Source organism: Cricetulus griseus, chromosome 5 (genome assembly GCF_003668045.3).
Source record: "Cricetulus griseus strain 17A/GY chromosome 5, alternate assembly CriGri-PICRH-1.0, whole genome shotgun sequence".
NCBI lineage: Eukaryota > Metazoa > Chordata > Mammalia > Rodentia > Cricetidae > Cricetulus > Cricetulus griseus.
Genome location: NC_048598.1, coordinates 120,482,678 through 120,508,499, shown reverse-complemented (window position 1 = coordinate 120,508,499; position 25,822 = coordinate 120,482,678). Strand labels below are relative to the sequence as shown.

Below are 25,822 nucleotides of genomic sequence, written 5' to 3'. Positions count from 1 at the left end.
GACAAGCTTGGTAATTTTTAAGAGGTCATATGTAAGCAAAGAAGGAAATTAAGTTTGGAATCAGAAATGGAAGCTATGTTTTCTTGAATACGTCGTTATTTCTAGATTTGTTTGTGGAACTATTTTGTATAGTCATAAGCCAAAATTAAAATCTTAATATATTCTTAAAAGTGAATTCCTATTAAGTGAATATATTTGTACATCTAGTTAGTAACTATGATAATATATCTTTTTATTTTTTTATTTGGGTTTTCTTTTGATTCAGAGTCTTGCTGTGTAGCCCAGTCTGGCTGCAAACTCATGATCCTTTTGCTTCCATCTCCAGAGTACCCAGTAACATATGATCTTAACAACCAAGCTAAATGTAAATGTGTGTGTTTATTTTTCAGCAATTACATTATTGATGATAATGCTGGAACTGGTTAGCCATCTATAGCTAGTTGCATGTGCATCAAATGTGTGATTATATGGTATCATTGAGAAGCACAATGTTTTGTATGCTTCAGGAAGGTATAGCTATAAGATCAATGAATTAATAGAAAAACTAAAAAATTCGTTCTGGATGCAATCTAGAAGTATTTTAATGAATAAAAGTGTATTTTATCTTTTAAATAACAAAAATATGTTCTAGATCTGCCATTGAAAATGTTCTGAAGCCAGGTGCTAATGGCATGCACTTTTAACCCCAGTACCCGGAAGGCAGAGGCAAACATCCAGATCTCTGTGAGTTCAAGGGCAGCCTGGTCTTCATAGAGAGTTCCAGGTCAGCCAGGATTACACAGAGAAACCTTGTCTCAGAAAAAAAAGGAAGAAAGAGAAAAGAAAACATTCTGAAACAATAACAAATACAATAAATATTAGCCCCTTCAGACCAGCAGTCTTTGGGAGATGGCTGGGTCAGACTGGCCCATGAAATGTGTAGATACCTTCCTTTGTCCAAAAGCAAGAATGCTATTGAAAGCTCTCAGGATAGTATCTAAAGTGCTTAGTCTCCAGCCTGACTGTTCCGATGGGCCAAAGAGAATTTTAACTGCAATGGATGGAAACAAATATATTTAAGTTCTTCAGTTCATAAAGATAGCATTTTTAAAACTTAGTCCCTTTGGAAGATGTTAGGGAAATTGGATGCTTTTATTTATTTTGATACCATTTTAGACTTAGAGAAAAGTTGCAGCAATGATAGTTTCTCTATTCAGCTCTTCCAAATAGTAACATCTTACACTGCATGGTAAAATTACAGGGTGGAGATTGCTGTTAGTATAATGTTAACTGGTCTATAGGAAGGGCTTTAATTTCCTCCATTTTCCTACTTGCTTCCCCTTTCCCAGGATCCTCTATACATTTACTTTTTTGTCAGTTAGGTCAGGGTTTTTGTTTGTTTTTTCTTTTACTTATTTATGGGGGGGGGGGATGCGGTACATACTATAGCACCCATATGGAAGCCAGAGGACACCTTTAAATTGTCAGGTTTCTCTTTTCACCATGTGGGTCCCATGGATCAAACTCCAGTCCTCAGGCTTGGAGGCAAGTGCTTCTATCCACTGAGCTATCTCACAGGCCTTCTTTGTTTATATGGGGGCGGGGGGGGGTGAAGAGACAGGGTTTCATGCAGCCCAGGCTGTCCTCAAAGTCACTATGTAGCCCACTCTTCCTCCACTTCCAAGTGCTAGGATTACAGGTGTGAGCTCTCACACCGGTTTACACAGCATTGGAGACAGAGTTCGAGGCTCCATATGTGCTAGGTAAGAACAATTCCAAATGGAGCTATAACCCTATGTTTACTTGTGTTTTCTTTGTGTCCCTCAAGTCTGTGACAGTTCTCCAATTTATCTCCCATTACCTTGATACTTTTTAACTAATAAACTGTATTCATCAATGAGTCATACATGTTTATAATTATTCTGGTTAGGCTCCCCCCAACCTCTCTTATTTTTCTCCCACCCCTGTGAACCCCATTCTACATTACAAATCTCTTTCTCCCATATTAATTCAACTTCTTGTTTTATTTTGTGCCCCACAGAGTTTAACAAGGATATCTGTGTGACCCTAGGTTTAAACTATCCTTTGGAGTCTGGTGGGCTTGCCAGTCAGTACACAACTGGATACCATGTCCCACCCCCATCCCAGAATAGGTTAGTCACCAATAGTGCAGCGGTGGGTGGTAGAGTCCTGTGAGTCCCCGCCCATCCGTAGCTGACTGCTTATATAGACCCAGACCAGTGCACAGCTGCTGCAAGTTCATGGCTTCCATGGCCATGTCCTGTTCAGAAGACGGATGTCAGAGCCCTCCTCCACCCTGTGGGTGCTCATGTTCTTTGTTCTTTCCACCCCCGGATTCCACAATGTTCCCCGAGCCTGAAGAGGGTAGTGTAAATGTTTCATCTAGGGCTGAGTCCCCATCTGTTCTTTATCCTCAGCGTCTTGTACCACTGTGAGTCTGCACTGACCTCTGTCCACTATAAGCAGAGGTTTCTCTGATTATGGCTGAGGGAAGCCTTTGTGGGCACACACAAATGTTAGGAAGGCTGGCTATGCTATCAGGAACTTAATACTTTTGAAGAGTATGGGTTGGAGATTTTATAATCATTACTGGATGTTTGGACTGGATCTTTTCCCATATGAAGACTGAGGTATGCAAGCATTTTTGTCAAGAACACCATGGAAGTTACACTCTGCCCTTCTCACGGAACCACATCAGGACATCACTGGAACTGGTATGTCTGGTTACTTGCAATATCTTCACATAGCTAAGGTGGTGGCTGTTAATAATTTTCCTTTGGTAATATGTAATTGGGGGCATATTTTGAGTTTTATGCAAATATAGTGCTTACATGCTTTCACTCACCACATTTAAAAAAAAAAAAAAAAACTTAATTCTCGCCTAACTGTGGGCTTGCCTATGATTCTCCTTCTGTATTTGTTCATTGGGATTCTACCATAAGGAAGTATGTACTGTCTTCATATTCCTCCCTTGCCCTTCCTTCCTTTATCCATCCTTTCAACTTCATAATATAAGAAGGGGTATTTGTGTTATTCTTTATGTTGTAGGCTAACAGTATCATTATTTTCTTTCTCGGTTTTCCTAGATTTGGCCATTAAGTGTTCTTTCATGTTGTTGGTTCCTGTGTCCTTTAGACACACAGTGTCACTTTTTTTTTTTTTTTTTTTTAGCACAGCCCTACTTTCTGATACCACCAGATATTCCAGTCATGTCTTTTGTAGTTGGTACCCCATCCCCGGCACCAGTCATTTCTCTAAGGATCTTTGGCTCTTTTCACTATGGAGCACTATTTAGAACCAATCTCTGGGTGTTGGGTGTCCTCATTGTTTCTAGGTCCTTGCTATTTTTGAAGATGGGTAATGTTCCCTAAGGTCTATATGAGCTTGGTACCCAGGGCAATGAATGGTATTAGGGAAGTGCGAGAGACCTCTAGGATGTGGGGTGTAAGTCACTGAAGATAGACTTTGAAAGAGACCATGGGACCCTGATCCTCTCTCTCTCTCTCTCTCTCTCTCTCTCTCTCTCTCTCTCTCTCTCTCTCCCTCTCTCTCTCTCTCCTTCTCTCCCTTTCTCTCTTTCTCTCTGTTTTGTTATATGAGCACTTTGTTGTTACATGCTTTCCCTGTTAAGTATCCTCACCAAAATCCCAGAGCAACCGGGCCACTTGATCTTGGACTGAAACCTTCATGACCACCAAAACCATGAGATAGGTAATTCCTTTCTCTTTATAAAGTAATTGGCACATTGCTGTAGTAATGAGAAGCTGGTTAACAAGTCCTCTTTGCCAACATATCTAGGAAATATATGTGTGCATAGGTACATATACATATATCCATATTGGCATCTATATCATTCATATGTGCTTATACTGGCCATGAGTTCACACACACACACACACACACACACACACACACACACACACACACACACACACACACACACACCACACACACACACACACACACACACACACCACACACACACACACACACACACACACACACACACACACACACACACACACACACACACACACACACACACACACACCACACACACACACACACACACACTTCAATCTAAAGCCACGGGATCCAGGCTCCTCCCCTCCTCTTTTACGGCTATTCTTACTCTGGTGTTTAGAACTATGACTCGCCATCACAATGTTTAATTATTCATTTAGACATATAAAGTCGCTTTCAGAATTACTAATGGGTATGCCCATGAAAATAAATTTCTTAGCTGGGGTACAGCATTTGCGATGCAGCTGTGTCTGTCTTTAGTCTTGCAGCACACAGTCAAAACACCATTTTCAAAACTACTTAGGCTGGTTCTTCTCCCAGCTCCTTAGTCTGGTTATGCTATCTGCTTGTTGTATAGATAGATTCATTGGTGACTGCTTGCTCCATTTTAGCTTTTCTAGCCTCCTGGTTAACATTAAATATGTGTCTGTCTATGAAACTTACTCTTGATCCAAGCTATCCAAAATGTATATTGCCAAGGCCACGATGTTCCTCCCTAATCCGCACTCATTCCCACATCACTGTGTTTCTCCTCCCCGTTTCCATCCACTCCTGAAGATAACCACTTCAAAGATGTACTGACCTCGGTATGGAAACCCAGACATGTGTTACGTTGGGGTAGGGGTTTTGCATTTGTTTCCACAGGAGAAGAAAATCTTTGGATACCATCAAAATTGATCAAGATTCGAGTTGAAAAAGACAACCATCTCGACAAGGACGACTGACAGGTATTAACTGAGTTATATCTCATGAACCAAATAAAAGCCTCCCAAAGGAATGGGAAGTGCTTTGTTTTTATCCTCACAGGAAAACCCACCTCCAGAAGTCAAAGGACACTGCATGGGTAGATACTTAAAGGAAAGAAGGTAGCTATAACCATCAAACAAAAGGAACATGCCATATGGTAAACTTTACAGCTGTCTCTCAAATAACTCTATTTCTCTTCAATTCCTAGTCCCTATTCAATTAAATCAATGCTGGATTTAGAGTTGGATTTGGCTTTCCTCCCCTAAAACCCAAGAATGTTATTTAACAAAATTTTAAGGTTTCTATGTTATATCAAGAAGCCAATTGATGTAATACAGAATAAATGAAGAATTGGAGGACTATCTTTGTCTTTTCTTGGCTCTTTCTTTCAAGGCCTACACCCTCTCATAATTGTCGTTTTTCAATGGTTGCCTTTCCCAGTACACATACATGTGCAAGCAAACATTTCTCTGTTGACACTTATGTTTGAGTCCCATACAGCCAATGAAGAACCACCTGACGACAATCCATGTTCCGGAAAAAGAATTGGGCCATACCTCTCCGACTGCACTGGATTCAACTCACTCCGTTTCGACTGACACTCTGACCAGAGCCTCAGAGTACTGACTTCAATCAAGTTGAGGATTTCAACCTAGATCTTCAATCAAGCAAATCCTATCTAACGTGGACTGGAGATAACCCATTAGAGACTTTCCCTGTGCTAACATTTTTTCCCCCACAAGACCCCACAAGGCTACCATCATCCCATTTCAGCAGGAAGTAACTTAGAAGATGCTACGCCCCCGCTCCCCATTACTGTTTATTAGGGTAGTGTAAGCCTAGTTAGGAATAACTTTCTTATTGCTTAGAGTTGGGATTGGAAGGAGGTGTTCAAGTTAGACACCCTTTCCACATGACTTTAGGGCTTAGACGGAATAGATAGGATTGCAATAGCAGATTATTGTATCTTCTTATACTTCACCTTTATGATTGGTAATTTTGGATGTTTTACACTATTAAGTTTTAATCCTCTTTTAGACTAAAAGGGGAATTGTAGGAAGACACTGTAGCCCCGCCTCCTAGTAGCCCAGACAGGTGTGCTGGGACACGCCTATGAGGGCGTGGTGAGGGGAGGTCTAAAGGTGACGCTGGGAGGATTCTTAAGGGATGGTGGACATGTGGATAGCCCCTTCTCCCTTCTCCCTTCTCCTCTCTCTGGCCTGGCTGCCTTGCTGCCCCTGGCACGCTCTGGCTTGAGCTTGGGGGGTGTTTATCTGAATAAAGAAATCTTAGCCTTACGGACTTCGGATCAATCTCTTCCCTTAGTCTGGTTATGCTATCTGCTTGTTGTATAGATAGAGTCATTGGTTACTGCTTGCTCCATTTTAGCTTTTCTAGCCTCCTGGTTAACATTAAATATGTGTCTGTCTATGAAACTTACTCTTGATCCAAGCTATCCAAATTGTATATTGCCAAGGCCATGATGGTCCTCCCTAATCCACACTCATTCCCACATCACTGTGTTTCTCCTCCCCATTTCCATCCACTCCTGAAGATAACCACTCCCATGGCCTCCTTGTTTATTCTTTTACCTAAGTGCACAGATGTGTGTGTATTTCCTTATATAGTCCTTTTCTTCCAATAAACGCAGCCTACCATCAATAGATATTACATCTAACTTTGTTTTTGTCCACTTATCGTGGAAATTACTACACATCCATGCACAGGCATCCTCCTCATTCTTTATATGGCTTCATTGCACAGCTGTGCCAGTGTCTATCTCACCATTTTTCTATGCATCTACATTGAGGTTATTTGTAATGAATAAACCACCTAACACACATGTATTTCTGTAGTGGGATGTATCCTTCACGGTAGACTCCCACAGATGGGATGGCTCGGTCAGACATTAAGTGGGCAGTAGTCTTGTTAGAGCTCACCAAGTCCCCAACCCCAGAAGGATCATGCCACTTTGCATCCCCTCTAATACTAGATGGAGGACCCGGTTTTCCTATAGTTACATACATTGTTATACTTTAAAAAAATGTTGCCCCTCAGATAGGAGAGAAATAGGATCTTGGTTTTGCTTTGAGTTTCTTTAGTTGTGAGTGTGCTTGAGTATTTATTTCAACGGTTAAGGGCCATTTTTATATTGTTTATGAATCATCTTTCATGCCTATTTCTCCTTGTCTATCAAGTTTCTGGTTACCAGTCTCTCATTCATCAGAGCTCTCAATGTCCTGGGGCCATTGGGCCTTCACCAGCAGCTGCTACAGATGTGTTCTCCCGGCTTCCCAGTAGTCCTTTGGCTGCATCTTGGTTTTTGACTAGGCGAATTTTCATAGAGTCTACTTTTTCAATATTTCATTTTATTGTTTCTTTATTTTGAGTCAACTGGAAAACTGTTGCTGGTGTTTAGATGAAAGAAGAATCTAGTGCTGGTCTGGTCTTAGTCTTTACATTTAAATTCCCAGTCTATTTAGAGGTTGTTCTTATGTCTGGGTGTGAGATATGAAGCTAATTTTGTCTTCTCCCAAACAGCTCCCCTATTGTCCCAGCATCATTCATTAAAAAGTCTATCTTTGACACGCTAATTTTAGATGCAACCTTTATCCTATACTATACTCCCCTATGTAGGTGGATCTATTCATAGGCTTTCTTTTTTCTCTTCCAACTGGTCTACTTGTCCACTCACACATTACTACCACACTGTTCCACTCTGGGAGCTCCCCAAAAGATTTAATGTCTGCCAGTTCCTGTTTCCAGCACAGTTTATAGAATTTTCTTTGTTGAGTCCAGGTTTTATGTAGCCCAGGCTGGCCCAAAACTCACTATCTAGGCAGGGATGATCTTGAACTTCTGATCCTCCTGCTTCTTCCTCCCATCAAAGGCTGGGATCACAGACATGCGCTACTCTGCCTGGTTTCTACTATACTGAGGACTGAACGCCGGGATTCGGGCAAGCTAGACAGCACTCTATGACAGAGGTGCGACCCAGCCCTTCCTCTGCTATCCAAACCCACTTCTTCTTCCATAGGGATGTAAGTGTCAGCCTGTCTGATTCCACAAAGGATGCTTGCTGATGCTGTTATTGCTTCTGGTGTCCATTTGCAAATTAACATGGGCAGAACTGATGTCTCAGCAGTGTTGAGTCTTTTTATCCAATATCACAGGGCAGCGTTCCATCAGACCTGTTATGTTTTCAAACGCATTAAAAATTTTTTGTTCATATAGACTCTGCACATTTGTTGTTAAGCACATTCCTAAATATGACTTCCTGTTGCACTGTAAATATAGCAAATATGTTTACTAATTGGTTACTTTTTGCTTTCATAAGATTTATTTTTAATTGTGTGTGTCTATCTACGTGTGGGTATGCACACATGAATGCAGCTAGCGGCAGAAGCCAGAGGTGTCTGATCCTTTGGAGCTGGAGTCACAGGCAGTGGTGAGCCACCTGGTCTAGATGCTCAGAGCAGAACTCAGGTCCTCTGCAAGAGCACTCTCTTGACCCTGAGTCATTTCCCCAGTTCCTAGTTTTCACTTTGTATATTAGGTTAGCCCTATCATTGATTCGCCATGGTCTCCCAGAATACTGTCGCATTCACATAAAACTAGTGTCTCAATACAGTTAAACGTCCCGTATTTGAAGAGCTTGAAATCCAGTTGTGTATATAATGAGGCATCTTTGAGTTGAACTCCAAGAAGACAAAATCCATGTGCTTCATATATGCCTTACACACATATCCTAAAGATGATCTTATGTGATATTTTTAAACGACTTTACACATGAAATAAAGTTTTGTGCAGTAGAATTTTCCACCTGTGGCACCATGTTGGTAATCATAAAGCTCTGGCTTCCGGAGTCCCCGGTGGACCAGCAATATTCAGCTGGTATTGTCATCTATCATTGTGACTCTAATCTATTTCTCTTGTTAAATGGTGCCAACTATTATCTCCACAAAAATAGTGACTGCTAGCAGGATTGAGGGTATCCTTCTCACACCAAGTTCCTAATGTTGTTGGAAATACATAAAGTATTTTCTCATTAAATATGATATGGGCTCAATTAGAAAATATATTTCCTCATGTTTAGAATCAATCTTGTAATTCATATTTTCTTGAGCGTTTTATTTATTTTAGTGAATGGATGATATTTTTGTTAAGATTTGTTTCATTTTTAATTATGCATATGATGTGTATCTGGGATCAGGAATGTATTTGCCAGTGGAAGTGCCCCATAGGCCAGAAGAGAGCATTCCCATGGAGCTGAACTCGTAGGCAGTTGTGAGCAGTACACTCTCTTAACCATGGAGCCATGTCTTCAGCCCCGTGACTAGACAGCTTAGGTATCATATTATTTGAAAACTAATAAAGGAGAAAAGCAAGAACATATGCTGTCTTTTATATATGGTACCAAAGAGTAGCGTGGCTAAGTTTCTTACTAAGGAATTATTCCAGATAATAAGCAAAGAAGAAACTATCAAATAAGAAAATGCCTAGTTTGTAACTTCTAATGAAATGGTCTCATTGAATGCCATATAGAGGTACTGGCACAAAAAGAGAGACATCAGAACAGCAAACTCCATCAAAAGTGTGTACTGGTGTCTGTAAAGTAGTCTTCCAGAAAAGAGAGACAAATAGACACAGAAATGAGGGAGGTGGTAAAGGAAGAGTCAGAGAGACTCTGGATCAAGTCTCGAAATGCACAAGGCAGAGGGAATGTCCACCATTCAGAAAAATTAAATCCTGGGAACTCCATTGAACAACTGGCTTGTAAAGTGGAGGGAACGTCTATGTCTTATTTGTAAAAAACAGGTATTGAAAGAAACTTCAAGATACATTCACTAGCTGCAATGCATGGACCTCATTTGGACCTCAACTGCAACATTCAAGAGACAACTAAGTAGAAATTTTCATTGGACATTTAATTATATTAAAATTATGTATTTGAAGCTATAGTAAAATTTTGGTTATTTTCAGTTTAAAGGTAGCTATTTGTCTTTTTAAAGGTCCAGATGATATATTTACCAGTGAAATTATATGATAACCAGGATTGAAAAGTGGGGGAAGGATGATGGCTCAGTTGGTAAAATGCCTGCTGCACAAGCATAAGGACCCGTTTCCAGGACCCCAACACATGTGTAAAAGCTAGGTGCACATCTGCCACCCAGCTTTGGGTAGGGAAAGCAGTGTCTGGAGATAAAAAGAATCCCCAGAGCTCATTGGCCATCCAGGCTATCCAAACTGATGAGTTTTTGGATCAGTGAGCTATCAGATGAGGAGTGATGGAGGAGGACAATGGCCAGAAAGACATCCCCTGCTGGCCACCTCTGGCATCTTTCCCTGAAGGCACAAGAGCTCCAAAGGAAAAGTACAAGGGTCCCAAGGGCTATAGAGGCTGAAAAAGCCTGTTGTTTCCCCCGGGAACCCAGAGCCCTTTCAGAGGGCTCCAGCGCCTTCTGTCTCTTCTTGCCCCAGGAATAGCCTGAACTCACATCATTCTCCGAGGTCCCACACAGGATACAGGACTTGCATTCTATACACTGCCACTTGTAGGTCTTGACTGCCTCGGTCATATTCAGGGTGAACTGCAGGCAAGTTGGGTGACCTGAAAGAAGCCAGAAGCAACAAAAGAGTTGTATTAGCACAAAAGAGTGTGACCTGTACCCCAACACAGATGGGGTAGGTCATTCTGTGTATACATTTTGTCTTATTGGTTAATAAAGTACTGTTGGCCAATAGGGAAGCGAGTTAGGCAAGACTAGGAGTCGAGGAGGATTCTGGGAAATGTAGTAAAGAGAAGTCTCGTGATCCAGGCAGGAAGTGACATGGCAGGCAGACTCAGAATATAAGCAGGGACAAGCAGGAAATCGCTCTCTTGCTCCTCCTCTCTTCTCAGCAGCCTCCATGTGAGCCTGACAAGAGAGGACACATGCTGCCAGTGTCCTCGATCCGATACGTCTTTATAAAATATATAGAGTAAGAAATCCTAGTCATTGGCCAGCAGCATTTTAATTAATAAAAGACTCTGTGTGTTATTCTGGGCACCCACGCGGTGGCGGGGCTTGGGCAGCTTGGCGGAAAGATTTATCATTACACAACCCCACTAATTCAAGGCACATCTTGGAAGGTGTATGGAGGAGGGCAGATGTAGCACTGGCTGGGCAACAGACTGGGAGTCTAAATGCAGCTCTATTCACAGTCCTTACCACAGCCACCTCTAGTCATGCCAGGCAGAGGCCAAATGGAGAGATGGATATTCACCTTCTTACTAAGTACCAGCCAGCCCCTTTCACCCCAAGAACCACACAAGTAGAGTAGAAAGCTGTGATCAGAGAGCACTAAACAAGGTGATATGGAGCACAGAGCCCAAGGCAACCTGGTGGGAGGCATCCACATCACCCCTGCCCAAGCCCTAGCTGAAGCTGGGACAGGACAATTTATCAGAGCTACTTAGGGCTGGGACCTCCTATTCACACTGCCTGGGGGTGATATAAGGTTCTCAGGGATTTCATAGGGGTAACAGGTGGCATTTTTGTGGTTCCTTGAGTATCCAGGCCCACAGCCAAGAGATGAACAAAAACCCAAACCCTGAACAGTCACAGGAACAGAAAAGCAAAGGGGTCTGGCTGGGAGGCAAGGCAGTGACTAACCCAGCAAATAACCAGGTCTGTCCTACAACTGTCATGTTAACTAAACCTATAGCCAGATCAGGAGAGGGACTTTAAGCAGTGACCATAGATTGCACAGTCCTGAAGAAAAGTCTGAGGCCTAACCTGCCAAGCAGGACTCCATCATCCCTTCATTGACTCCAAAGAGCAATGCCAAAAGTGACCAGACAGCTGGGAGCCGACCCTCGGCATTCCAGCTGCCAGGGAAGAGAAACCTAGATGATGTTCCCAGTTTCTCAGTGCTGTGACCGGGATGGGCAGAGCCCACTGCTGACTCTGCTGGAAAGAACCAGCAGCTTGGCCTGGCCCAGCCCATCCTTCTCCAGAGTTCCAACTGCACAGAGCATTTGCCCCTCTTGTGTGAGGAATTTCTTTCTTTAAAGGATACTATAAAGAGGGAGCACCAGTTAGAGTTAGCATCACTTACCAAATGTGCTCACAGACAGACTTCCAAGTCCTGTCCCTAGCCCCCAGCAGAGCCGCATTCCAACAGGAACCCCGTGTTTCCCTTTGGAATCTTCAGAGAGTCCATCAGACCATGCTCATTTGGGTAAAATACTGGCTAGTCCATCAGCATAAGGACCTACCAGATTTGGGGCTCCCCACATATAAACCACACTGAGGTTTCTGAGAGTGTTGGTGTGGGAGTAAATAAGCGGTGGTAGGAGGAAAGGGGAAGAGATGAGGCCAGAAAGAAGCCTTAAATTAAAACCCTGCATGAATATTCCTCTGATATTCTGGAAAACGTCCCAAAGTACGATCGGAGGAGAATACGAGCCAAACTGTTTCCTGCGCTAATCTTTCAGAGTGAAAACAGAACGGGACTAGTGGGGACATTTTCAGCGGTGGGTTCAGTGGTATGGGCCACAGGTGCACAGGTTCTCTGACAGGACATTGTTGGAAAGGATGGAGCTGAGACTGTGGGACATACACCCACCTAGGCAAAAGGTTTTATCCAGTTCCCTGGCTTTGGGCCAGACCCCAGCTGTAAAAAGCCAGCTTACACCAAGAAGAGCTCATTAACTCAACAACTGTTTGGTGAGCAGCTGTTAAGCTGGCTGTTACGCTAGACAGAAAAGATACAGTGTGAGTAAGACACCCTAAGCCCTCCAAAGAGACCTCAAATTACTAAAACCCCGTGCACAACTAACACCATAAAAGTGAGGCAGAGGTGGTGGTGAAAACCAATGGGAGCATCTAGCCAGAGAGGTCAAGGAAAACAATCCTCCTGGGAAAGAGGCTTAAGTCAGTACTGGACAGATCAAAAGTTAACCGGGTGGGAAGGAGAGAGAATGCCAGGTAAAGGGACCTGAGCGCCCAGGCTCTGAGCAGCCAAAGAGCTTTGCAAACTAGAGGAAAGAGAGGACCTAGGAACATGAGTGTAGGCTTCTTTGCAAAATGAGGGGCAGGAGGCCACCGGGAAACAATGAAGCCAGACTAAATAGGCCCTTACATCCCTATGTAAGCATTTGGGCCTATAAAGTCATTGAAGGCTTCCAAGCAGAGCAGAGGCCTGATGACTATGTTTTTTAAGAAGCGTTCTTAGGGGATCTTGAAGCTGAGGACTTAGCTTTGGATCTTGGGGTTACATAGGTGATGACAGAGAACCATACAGAGGCATGCACCAAACATTCACAAATATGTATGTGTGCACGAGCCTGTGAAACAGCAAACCCCGCAAAGGGTCTAGGATCGCAATAGCTTTGCTACTGTAAGTGGGTCTCTAAGATGCTCATCACTGGGGGACAGGAACATGGGATCACTGTCATTTCATATAAACCTATAATTACTCCCAAACATTTGAAAAGATCTTTTAAAATAAGAACACACAAATGAAAATGTACATCAGCAGGAAGAAACTAGGGGGTTGGGGAGAAGGTCTGGAAAGGATTTGCTACGAGGCTGAGAAGACACAAGAATTTTTGCCAGGTTTGGTTCTAAGGCTGAGGCTCAGGTGTAAACCTGAGAAAACAATAAATCAGAAAGGGATAGGAACTGACCCACCTGAATACTGCAAATGTGGGAAAGTGAGTGTCTGAATGCAGGAATTGGGCAGAGAGCAGTGTGACTACTGAGACGAGGAACACTGTAGGAAGAATGTGTGGAACCCCGGAGGACCCCTGTTCTGAGTAGTGCACGTTGAATCAGGGAGCAGAACACAGAGTTGAGAGTTCAAAAGACATGTGTGGACTTGAAGTAGAAACAAGGCTGGTTTAGTAGCACACCTTTACTCCCAACACTAGGGAGTCAGTGGCAGAAGGATGTCTCTGAGCTCCAGGCCAGCCAAGGCTACACAGAGACATTGCCTAAAAAGGGAAAAGAAAGAAAGAAAGAAAAGAAAGAAAGAAAGAAAGAAAGAAAGAAAGAAAGAAAGAAAGAAAGAACCAAAAACCTCAAGATTGATTTCTGCTAACGAGGTGGTAATTGAAAATATGAAAATCAATAAAAGTAGGAAAAGGAAAACAAGAGAGAAAGGGGAAGAAAGGTGAAGGGATTTCTAAAAATCTAGGACTAAGATTTGAGGAATCATCTATTTAAAGACAGAAGAGCTGGTGATGGAACACAACACGCCTATAAATTCCAATACCAGAGAGCCTAGAGCGAAAGGACAGTGAGTTCAAGGCCACCCAGGACTACATAGTGAGACCCTGACTTGAAAATAAAAACAAGGGAGAAAAGAAAACCAGAAAAAAAAAAAAAAAAAACAGAATGGCCAGAGAGCCAAGAATCAAACTGGGCAAGTATGGATTGACCATAGCCAAAAGAAGGTATTTGAAAAACTGGCCAGCTGTGTGACACAGCAGGTCTATCATTGTTCCGTAAAGACCCAGAATGAGGGTATTATCTATGGTCATACCATCCTAAATGTGCCCAATCTAATCTGAATGAGGGAGTGTTGACAGATCAGCACAAATGCTGTCCTGCTAATAATAACATTCCTCATGGTGCCATCTTCCCAAGGAAGGAAGGTCAGCACATTCCATGGCCTGGAACTCAGCTGGCAGCTGCACTGGAGCATCTATCTGCCTGGGTGGGGCTGAGGTGGGCTGTGCGGTTCACGTATCTACAACACTGCAGATGCCAGTCATCAGTCTACTCTGTCTGAGTTCTCCTACAGGCACGCCCAATTTTTGACATTACAACAGGATACCATTGTCTACAAGGTTGACTCTTGAGAACTGCTCACTTCTGTTACAAAATGATGATGATGGTGGTGGTGGTGGCGGTGGTATTATAATAATAATATGAAATCTTGATAATCTCACAATGTTTTACAATTTTGTGTTGGGCCACATTCATAGCTGTCCTGGAGGGCACGTGTGTGTCCCGTGGGCCAAACATTGAACACATCTACAGCCTCTACACAAACCCTGTGCTGAGTTCTAGAGACATTTTGTGGTGATGGCTTTAGTTAAACAAGTAAATGGTGGCAAGTGGGTGTCAGAAGCATCTTTAGAAGTCTGTGGGGGGGGGCAGGGGATCACACAGGCTTTCTCTATGTTCTCATGTTGAGAAGCTTGTTGACTTTCCAAAGATCTTCTGACATGCAGGAAAAGACCTCAGCGCCCCCCCCCCCGTGCCTCATGCCTCCAGGCTAAAACTAGCCTCAGCCCCAGCTCAGAACTCAAAAACGTTACTCAGTCGAGAGGAAAAATAGAAGACAGGAATGTTCTTACTACTTCTCTACTAGGGAGGAAGAGGTGCAAGAAGTTTAGTCGCTGTACAGATGGGTCCCAAAACTAAGTCCAGAATGAAGTCATGTGCCTGTGCCACCATACCAAGCTGGCCACTCTCCCAAAACTAGAAACAATAAATGGCATGCAAAAGTCCAAAACTACGATGTCTTACTAGCCATAGAAAGGACATAAGAGCGCACACTGTTTGACAAAAGGGGATATTTCTAAGGAGAGCAGGGGAAGCTTGTTTCTAGAGTCTATTGCTGGACTGGTTTTGTCCAGAGTTAATGCTCCAAGTTCATGTAAGTAGGAGAAGAGTAGGTAGAGGCTTTCCAATCCAAGGGTGCAAGAGTAGAGAGGTTTGTTGCTGTCAGAAGTTTACTGAGGGCCACTTACTACTTGTTTGCTCTTTTGTGAAGTTAACCACCATTTTTAGAGGCACATGCCTGGAAATTAAGGGTGTTTTTTCTCATGTCTCCAGTTCTCTAAAATTTTAAAAATTTCTTCCTGTTTTATGCATATGGGTGTTTTGCTGCATATCAGTATATGCACCATGTGTGTACGATGCCTTTGGAAGCCAGAAGAGGTCATCAGAACCCTGAAACTGAGTTGTGAGTTACCCACTGGATGCTAGGAACTGAACCCAGGTCCTCTGCAAGAGCAGTCAGTTCTCTTAACTGCTGAGCCATTTCTCCATCCCTCCATCTTTCTTAAAGCAACAAATACTTATACTGCTATTTAGCTCAATGTATTGAAAGTTAGACAGCCAAGCAGTGGTGGCACATGCTTTTAATCCCAGCACTCAGGAGGCAGAGGCAGACGGATCGCTGTGAGTTTGAGGCCAGCCTGGTCTACAGGTTAAGTTCCAAGACAAGCCAGAACTGTTTCACAGAGAAACCCTGTCCCAAAAGAAGCAAAAACAAAACAAAACAAACAAACAAACAAACAAAACCAAAAACAAAGACAGTTTACTCCAAGTCCCTTGGTGCATGAAATTCATCAATGGGACATTTGTAAGATTCCGATTGTCCAAAGATTTAGCAAGTGTTGGTTGGTTATTTAGCGCAATAGTAGATGCATGCCTAGAAAGTACAAGAGTCTGCATTGTCTGCAGCACAGAAAATGGGTGGGGTTGGGGGTAGGGACCACAAGCTGTAGCCTGTGTGATTCATCCTAATAGCAACACTAAAAATCAATTCCTTGCTGAAAGTTGAGATTCAAAAGTGAACTTGGTGTAAAGATGCATCCCTTGTTCATACCAATCTGCTCCCAAATTGATCCCAATCCTCTTTAGAAGCTCAAACAGGAAATGTCACCCATAGGCACCTATTCAGGAGGCCTGGCCCCTGAACTAGGCTTTCTGATGATAGGATTTGGCTTAATGGGGTTATTTCAGCAGATGGGAAGGGAAAGGAAGCCAACAACAAAATAGGAAACTTCTCAGACAAGGGAAGATAGAACTCGGAGATTAAGGCATGGGGTGTTCAGGACACAACAGTCTACTGAGCTCAGTAGAAAAGCAAAGGTGGACCTCCAAAAGCAGTGGCCACTGCCTCATCCTCAACGGACACTTCTCCTGTCTGCACAGAAGACATGTGCTTGGTGATGAGCATATTCAACACACAGCAAAGAGCTTTCAGGGGTTTCGAGTCAGAAGTAACACATACAAAACTCTAGATAAAAGCCACACACCCCTGCTTGTGTTCTCATACAAAACTGTCCCCACACCTGGACACTTCTAACCTTTTAGGGAAAAATCACACCTAAATACACCACGCTGAATAAGTTCATGTTCTGATTATGGCTTAGAAGATAACACATGTTTCTAAGCAGCCCGTTTCATGCAGCAGCCATCCCATGCAATGGAATTCAGTTCATTTTCAACCAACCCTGAGCAAAAAATAAATACACAAACTGCTATGATGTTTTTCTTGTGTTATGATCCCTATTAAAAGATGTTTTACTTCATTGTTGCCAATATTCAATTTGGGCTTGGCTAAGCCACATCACCAATTAAATTAAAGGTTGGAGGGGGGAAATCATCTTGTGAGGTTTGAGCTGAAAATATAAATAAAAAAAGATACGAGAAGCATAAAGCTAGCAAGCTCTATTATTTATTCATTGTGAAGTTATAAACATCTAATTAGGTTTTATTACCTTATTTGTCAACACTGAGCTTTTAAAAACTAATTTATCTGAAAAGGAGAGCCTGGATATCCAAGGTTCTCATAAAAGTACATGTAAAACTCAAGATGTGTTCCTAGGTTTGCTGTTTAGCTTATAAAAATTATACAAAATGCATAGCATCACCTCTAACCTGAAACAGTACAAAGAGCAAGTCTCCATGGGCATTTGTGAGAAAATAATCTGGAGGCTGGGGAGATGGCTTGGTGGGTAAAGTGCTTGGTGAACAAGTATGAGGACCTGAGTTCAAGCCCCTGCACCCCTCTAGAATAAATACAAATCCAGGCAAGGTGATGCAGGGCTGTAATCCCAGGGCCAGGGAGAAGCTAACCGGATGATGGTTGGAGCTCACTGGTCGGTCTAGCCAAATTTGTGGAAAGTAATGGAAGAACACATCCAGTGTTGGCAGAAGGCCTCCATATGTTGTACAATGCACCCAAACACACCTGAAGACACACACACACACACACACACACACACACACACACACACACACACATCCATGTTCATATACACAAAATTATAATATTTATATATTGAAAAGATATACAAAGTTTTTGTTTGGTTTTGAACTTTTTATTGATTCTTTCTGGATTTCACATCATGTATCCTGATCCCATTCATTTCCCTACCCCTTCATATCCACCCTTTTGCCCTTGCAACCTTCCCCCCAAAATAAAATAAAATTTAAAAGCAAAAGAAAAACAAACAAACAAAAGTCTCAGCATGGAAGCTGTAGCGTGGACCAGTGAGTCAGACAGTATACCCTTTAGTCCATACATCTTTATCTTTACTTGTAAGTGTTCATTGCAATGAGTCATTGGTTTGGTTTAAGGCCTCTGACTTCTTCTACACCCTCTGTACTGGGTCCTCACTGGGACTCCTCTTGGATTTCCTGTTGTTGCCCTGTGTCATGGAGATCCTGCGGCTTTGGATCTGCAGGTTCACCCCTTCACATGCTCCAGCAGTTCAGAGACGATGTGGATATTGTGAGAGGTGGAAGGGAACTCATAGCTCTGGTTCTAGGCCTTGGTGGTAGCCAGGTTGGTCAGCCTGCCGGCTTTCCCTCATCATTACCACCAGGACAAGCTCTCCAGCACTGCCAAGCTAACTCACCCAGGCAGCAAGACGGCAGGGCCAGTTCTCCTGCTCTCATGCCCTCAGGGTGGCTCACCAGCACACATACCTCCAGGGCCAGCTTTATTATTTCGCCCAGGCAAGATGCAGGGCCTGCACTCCAGGCCTTGTGCCTCCAAGGTGTGCTCTCCCACCTGCCACAGGTGGCAAGGGGGAGGGGCATCTTTCCCTCTCCTTTGCCATCACATACATGGCAGGGCCGACAGGGAGTGGAGTCAGCTCTCTTGCTGTTAGGTCCTCAGGGCCAGCTCACCTGTGCCCCAAAACTATATACAAAGATTTAATGAAAGAATTTATATAAAGAATAATCAAATATGAATAAAAATACAGAGACATTTGAGAAAAAAATGTAATTTGATACCTTGAGAACAGAACTCATTCAGTCAGATCCACTCAGTCTCATATTCTCTCTCTCCCTGCCTCAATTCTTCACTGCCTCCCTTTGTTCCCCACTTTGACACCCAGCCTACCAGATGGGGAGGGAAGGAGGCTCTGAGTCTTTACTTTTAATCTATAAAGGGGGGAACCACTTCTGTAAAATCAAGACTCCAAACTCTTGTAGAGCTGGGACATAGCTCAGAGCTAAAGGTGCTTGCCTAACATGTGCTAAGGGCCTGGCTTCAATCCCCCAGCACCACACACACACAGCAGCCCATGTGGGTGTGGTGCTGGGAGATAAGAAGTCAGTTTTCTTCAGGGTCTGGCCACTGGTAAGCTGAGCATGCGCGTGTAGACAGATAGCACATGTAGGATTGTTTTTAAAAAAATGAAAACATGAAGGTGGAAGAGACACACATTGGGAGCCTGGCAGACTGGGAGAAGAAAGTTGGGAGCAGATATGGTCAAAACATATTGTAGGAAATTGTCAAAGAATTAATATTTTTAAAAAATTTTCCACATATATTACCACAGGTGTATTCACAGATACTTTCTTCTCATGGATTATTTCTCAAGGCCTGCTCTGTTAATCTTTTATAGTGGTCCACAAGCTCACCCTGTGTGCCCCAGATGTTACCTCTACTGCTTGAGACACCTGCAAATTGATGACCGTAATGGAATGGCACTCCAGAGGCACCCGAATGGCTTGCTTTTCTTCTTACCATTTTTCATGTACTTCAAAGAAGACAAAGAAGAGAAAGAGAGTGGAAAGGACAAAGACCAAACTAACAAAAATGCATTAAAAATAAATGATGGTGTGGCTGCCTTTTGCTCAGGCGAAACACCTCACTGTGGGGCAACTTCAACTCATCTGAGAGGTCAGCTAATCCTTACCCTCAAGCTAGCAAGCTGGACAGCACCCACGCATCACGTGACACAGAAGCTAGAGGTCTGTTACACCAATTGTTACTATAAATACCACACATAGGACATTCATGTAACAGCACCAGAGGCCTCTGATGGGCTCAGCAGCCAGTAGCTTATGGAGCCATTCTCATATGGACTGAGAAACTCGTTTGCATGGTCACGTATGGTTCAAGATGAAGTCTCCTAGAAACAACTCTATACCCATCTGTACACCCGAGGGCACTGTGGTTGATCCCCTCAAAGTGAAATGATGGATGGAAAAGTCTTGACCTGGATTTATGTGACTTACTTGATTGGTACAATTTGGGACCAAGGCACAACATTTGAAAAGTGCCAGGTTGCAATAAGGACCCCACCGCTCCTAATTAGTCATATATGATAGCTGAGGGTCAAAAACACCTGTTTGTTTATTCTCTTGATAGCTTTTGTTGTATAAATATATGTGGCAGCACTCTCTTGGGTACCGGGGACATAACAGTGAGCTAAAACAAGATCCTGACTCATGAAGCAACTGTCGCAATTTCAGATATGTGGCAGCAGCCAAGTCTTTTTAGACAAGTCACTTGGCCTCTCTGGGCATTATATTTCTGATATATTAACTTATAGGATTGTAATATGTGGGCCATGAATCCATGGCTCATTCTATTCTACCCATACATGATAAATTTAGAGATAGCTATTGATCCCAAATTACCTGTTTGGAGAAAAAGAGAAAAACAAGCCTTCTAGAGTTTGCTGGATAAAACACAAAATGAAAAGAAGAAATTAAAACAGCCAACAAGTGCTACTAGAATTCATGTTGACAAACCCAGTCTTAGTCCAACACCAACACCAACACCAAATACAGCCATGACAAAAATCCCTAGATATTAAAAAGCCCTAGAATGTTGTGGGATATTTGTACACTGTGTGAAGGTATATTGTTGTGATTGGTGTAACAAAAGGCTGAATAGCCATTAACTAGGAAGGAGGTACAGACAGGACTTCCCAGAAGAGAGAGAGAGAGAGAGAGAGAGAGAGAAAGGATTAGGAAATGAGTCTAGGCATAAGAGAAAAGCCAGGAGACATGGAAGAAGCAGGATGGGCATACATGACAGAACTTAGATTCATAGAAATAAATTAATTTAAGTTATAAGAGCTAGTTAAAAACAAGCCTAAGACCAAGCTTTCATAACTAGTAATAAGTCGTTATTTGTGAACCGGCAGCCCAAAGGAAAGTCCAACTACACTAGAAATCTAAAGCATTTCCCATCAATCATGCCACAATCATCCCATGATGTAAGTAGGACCTGCAAACATGAGCTCTCAAGGATCTGCAGGCAGACAGAAGCCCTGGGCAAGGTTATCCCTATGGGGAGCTTTAGGTCTGGGCTGAAGTAGTTGTTTGTGACAACAGGAAGATACTGCCAGCCAGGGAGAAAGAGAATGGTGATGTCAATAGAAGAGACTCGGCTGATTCTTTTAAATTCTTCACCAGTGATGTGTGCCCCCAACAGTGTGTGGAGCCCATCCTGAATAGTCATCTAGAGGCTACCGTCAACTTCAGATGCCAATCTTTGATATTGGCTATGCATTTCAGACCTCTCTAGATATCAGGAGCAGTAGCAGCCATGGGCCCTGGCTAAAGACTCTGGGATTTTCTAGGAATGTGAGCCCAAAGAAGAAACTAATTACTATGTTTCCTGCTGTCCTGAATAGACCCAGGAGGGCTGATATCTGTAATTAATGGGTCACTGATGGGAAAGAGTGATTAGTCAACTCTTGATTGCCTGTGATCCTCTAATCAGGACTGTCCAGGAAGTGGAAGATGAATTTATGAGTGGTTTAAGTTCTTGAGCCATCTAAGGATTCTGAGTAGAATTTTCAGTTTTTCTCTCAAAGATATTTCATAGGGTTGTGCCATGTCAGAGGAGAAATGGATAAATGCTCTCTTGCTTTCTATTGTGTGGTAGGAAAGACTGGGGGACAATCACAGAAGGGCCTGGGAATAGGGGATGTTTAGTATTAGTTTCAATACTTTGTTTTACATTTTTAAGTAACTGTGACCTAATTTTAGGATTCTGACTTTGTAATCTGTTTCACTGTGATCAGAGTCTCGGGGGAGGGGGGAATTTCCATTTCATTTGACCAAATCCATTGAGCTTCTTCTCTGGAACAGGAACTTGGGGCTCAAGTTTTCAATGAGACGTGAATCTTATCATAGAGAGCTCAGTTTAGCAGGTGTGAAGGTAGCCTCAAGTATTCTACCAGACAGTCTCACCAAGACTGGTGTCCATAGTCTTGTGTCATTCTCTCTCTTTCAGTATGAACTAGACTTTATAACACACCTCTATCAAGTACACTATGGCACTGGTGGTCACTATTACTTCTAACACTGGGTGACAAAAAGCTTTCCCCATCTCCTATGTTTTCTTACTCTAGGGGAGATAACTTCTATGTAGGCAGGTACCCTGTGGTGAGATCCATATGGCAATGAAGAAAGACATATAAGCTCCATGCAACAACATCTGGAGAGGATCTGTAGGATCCGGAAGACAAAGCTATGTAGGTGGGCTTAGACTAGATCCCCTACCAAATGAGCCTTCGGATGAGATCATAGCCCTGCCTGACAACTTGACTGCCAACTCAGGATGGGACTTGGACCTGAGATACCCAGCCTAGGTTCCTGATCACAGAAACTGAGTTCATAAGATTTCATTATTTTAAGCTGTTCTGTTTTAGTATAACTTGTTATGTAGCAACAGATAACTAACTATTCTGGGGAAAGAGGTACTTTTAAAAATGACTACAGTACAACATGGTTCAGCATTATAACAAAGAAAAGAATCAAACTCCTGAGGTGGGGAAGCATTAAATCATGTTGTGGAGACTTGGGGAAAGCCAATAAGAGCCGGTAGCATTTGAGCCTTGGATCCTGAAGGATAGGAGTTGCCTAAGTGAAATAAAAAAGGAGGAATGAACTATACAAGGGAAATGAAATAACAGAAAACATTAGGAACAAGGTCCATTCAGTCAAAGCTGAATAGCCACAGAAAGAAACTGAGAGGAAAAATGGCAACAGAAGATAAATGGAAAGCCATGCAAAGATCGGGGGGGGGGGGGGGTTTCTACTTCAGGCATAAGGACCACAGCATGACTCTGTGAGCAATGGACTGGTTTGCTTATAGCCATGCTTTCAAGAGATGACTCTAGTGGTAAGGCAAAGAGTGGATACAGTGGAGGTGATTGAGGAAGGTGGTGGCTTGCAGTACCTAAATAGTCAATGAATGCTGAGCACACACAATGTTCTGGGCACAATAACAGACAAAAATCTGGTCTTTTCCCAGCAATACTACTCTTGGGCATATACCCAAAGGATACACACTCATACCACAAGGACATTTGCTCTACTGTGTTCACAGCAGCATTATTCATAATAGCCAGAACCTGGAAACAACCTAGATGTCCCTCAGCCAAAGAATGGATAAAGAAAATGTGGTACACTTACGTAATGCAGTACTACTCAGTGGTTTTAAAAAAAAAAAGTGACATCTTGAAATTTGCAGTCAAATGGACGGAACTGGAAAAGGCCATTCTGAGTGAGGTAACCCAGACACAGAAAGACAAACACAGTATGTACTCACTCATAAGTGGATATTAGACATAGAGAAAAGGATAACCAGCCTACAGACCACAACCCCAGAGAATCCAGGAAACAAGGAGGACCCTAAGACAGACAGACATGGATCCCCAGGGAAGGGGAAATAGACATGATCTCCTGAAACCTTCATCCAGTAACTGATGGAAGCAGATGCAGAGATTCACAACTACCCACTGGACTAAGCTCCCAGAGTCTAGTTCAAGAGAGGGAGGAGTGGTAAAATGAGCAAAGGGGTCAAGACCATGATGGAGAAACACATAGAAACAACTGACCCAAGCAAGTGGGAGCTCACTGAACTGTCAGCTGGAGAACCTGCATAAAACCGAACTAGGCCCTCTGTATGTGGGTGACAGTTGGATGGCTTGGGCAGGGGAACCAGTATTTATGCCTAGTTAATGAACTGGCTTTTTTGGAGCCCATTCCCTATGGAGGGATACCTTGCTCAGTCTAGATACAGGGGGGCAGGCCTTGGTCCTGCCTCAAGTGATGTGACAGACTTTGTTGATTCCCCATGGGAGGTCTCACACCCTCTACGAGGAGTGGATGGGGGTTGGATGGAGAGAAGATGAGGGGAGCAGGACAGGAGGAAGAGGGAACTGGGATTGGTATAAAAATAAAATTGTTTTAAAAATAAGAAGAATAAGAAAAAAATCTGGTCTTTTTATGAGATGCTATTCTAGCAGGGTCCTGAATGAAAGAAAAGCTTATTAGTACTGGGAATAAAAGTAAAGTTGAAAGAATTTGAAAGGTAGAATTGGTCAACAGGACATGATGCCTCTCTGGACACATCAGTAAGAAAAAAATGGAGAAGTCAAAAATGTCACCAATGTTTCTAAGTAGAAAACAGGCCTATTAGCTGAGCTAGAGATGGAAGTCATGCAAAACGTATTTGTGTACTACACCATGGCATTTCTGTCAATAATGGATCCATGCTGGTCTTGCTAGATTATATGGCCCAGTGACATTACAGTCATCTTAGTTTAGCATTACTACATTTTTAAAACCATGAAATCACCCAATGATGCCCTTCTCAGAACAACCCCTCTGCTGTTAAGAGACACATGGGTGCATAATAACAGGCTTCATTTACACCCATTGCATTCATGTGGCATTCAGTGGAGATGTCTTAGAATCAGTGAGAGGATGTCGTTCTGTATTCAGGCAAGAAGACTAGATTGGGCATGTAAATTTAGAAATCCTGAGATTTGGGTGACAGAGGAGGCTTTTGGAATATAGTGAGATAATCATGGGGGTGACCACAGAGAAAAATTTGAAAGAACTAATCGGAATGGGAAATGGGAAACATTTGGAGGTTAAAGCATTAAAAAGTGCCAAGAACAGAACCTACTGAAGAAAAAAAATGGATCTAGCATGGTGAGAAAAGAGAACCTGAAGAAAGATGCATGGTGGTATCTAAGGAAGGGAAGACAGAGTACCACAACAAAGTGGGCAACAAAGTAAGACAAGACCCGAAGAGGACACGTAGCCTAGGAGAAGCAGCATCCTGTAGCAGCATGGTCTCGTGCCTCTTGGGATGATTAGATGACTTCAACACTGTCACAGGAAGAATTCACATTGACACGATCTACACGTCTGTCATGGGTTTGGTCCATCATACTTCCACTCATAAATGTCATGGGAAATAGTCTTTAGAAATATCATCCAACTCAATCTTTGAGTAACAGGGTCATTCTGGTATGTAAGTCCCAAGCCAAGGCTGTGGTCCCTTGCCAGCCTCCGTTTCAATTCTTCCCAGAGGAAGACTCATGCCCCAGTGGACACCTTCCTTTTCTTCTGATCTTGGACAAGGTCCTTCAGTGTTTGGTGTCTGAGCTTTGCTAACAAAACTGAAGTTCACCCTAAGTAATAGCTTCTCCCACAGCGCCCTAGTCGCCCTAATGAGAGCCATGCAAGTTCTCAAGGAGGATCAAAGACAGGAGTGTTGGTGGCCACAGGGAGCTTTAAAAACAACCATGAGTCTTTCATCTGCCTCCATTCATTGTCAAGAGGTGGTGTAAGTCCTCTCCTTAAATGTAGACTGGACTTAAAGGCTAGCTCTCAACAGATAAAGAATATAAATATTTTTCCTCCCTCCCTCTTTCCCTCCCTCTCTCTCTCTCTCTCTCTCTCTCTCTCTCTCTCTCTCTCTCTCACACACACACACACACACACACACACACACACACACACACACTCACCACTGGTTCTGGAGGAAGCCAGCTACTATACTTCCTAAGGGAAGCTTCTGCATCACAACTAACAAAGATCCCAGATTCAGTCCAACAGCCCATGAGGAACTATGACCAGCCAACACACCAGGGTTAGCTTAGAAGTGTCTCCTTAAGGCCCAGCAGAGCTGGGATGGCTGAAGCCCATGAGCACCCTATGACAAACCACCCACACAGTTAAGCCATTCCTATATTCTTGCCCCTCGA

The 25,822-nt window shown here is 43.0% G+C and overlaps 1 protein-coding gene across 1 annotated transcript in view; it reads right to left on the bottom strand.

Moving 5' to 3' along the window:
* The window catches only part of Dpf3 (double PHD fingers 3), a 276,886-nt gene that overhangs the window by 5,294 nt on the left and 245,770 nt on the right, over positions 1–25,822 (bottom strand). Inside the window, exon 9 of the mRNA XM_027418438.2 lies at positions 10,269–10,381. Coding sequence (XP_027274239.1) covers positions 10,269–10,381 — 113 coding nt within the window. The remainder of the gene's footprint in view (positions 1–10,268; positions 10,382–25,822) is intronic.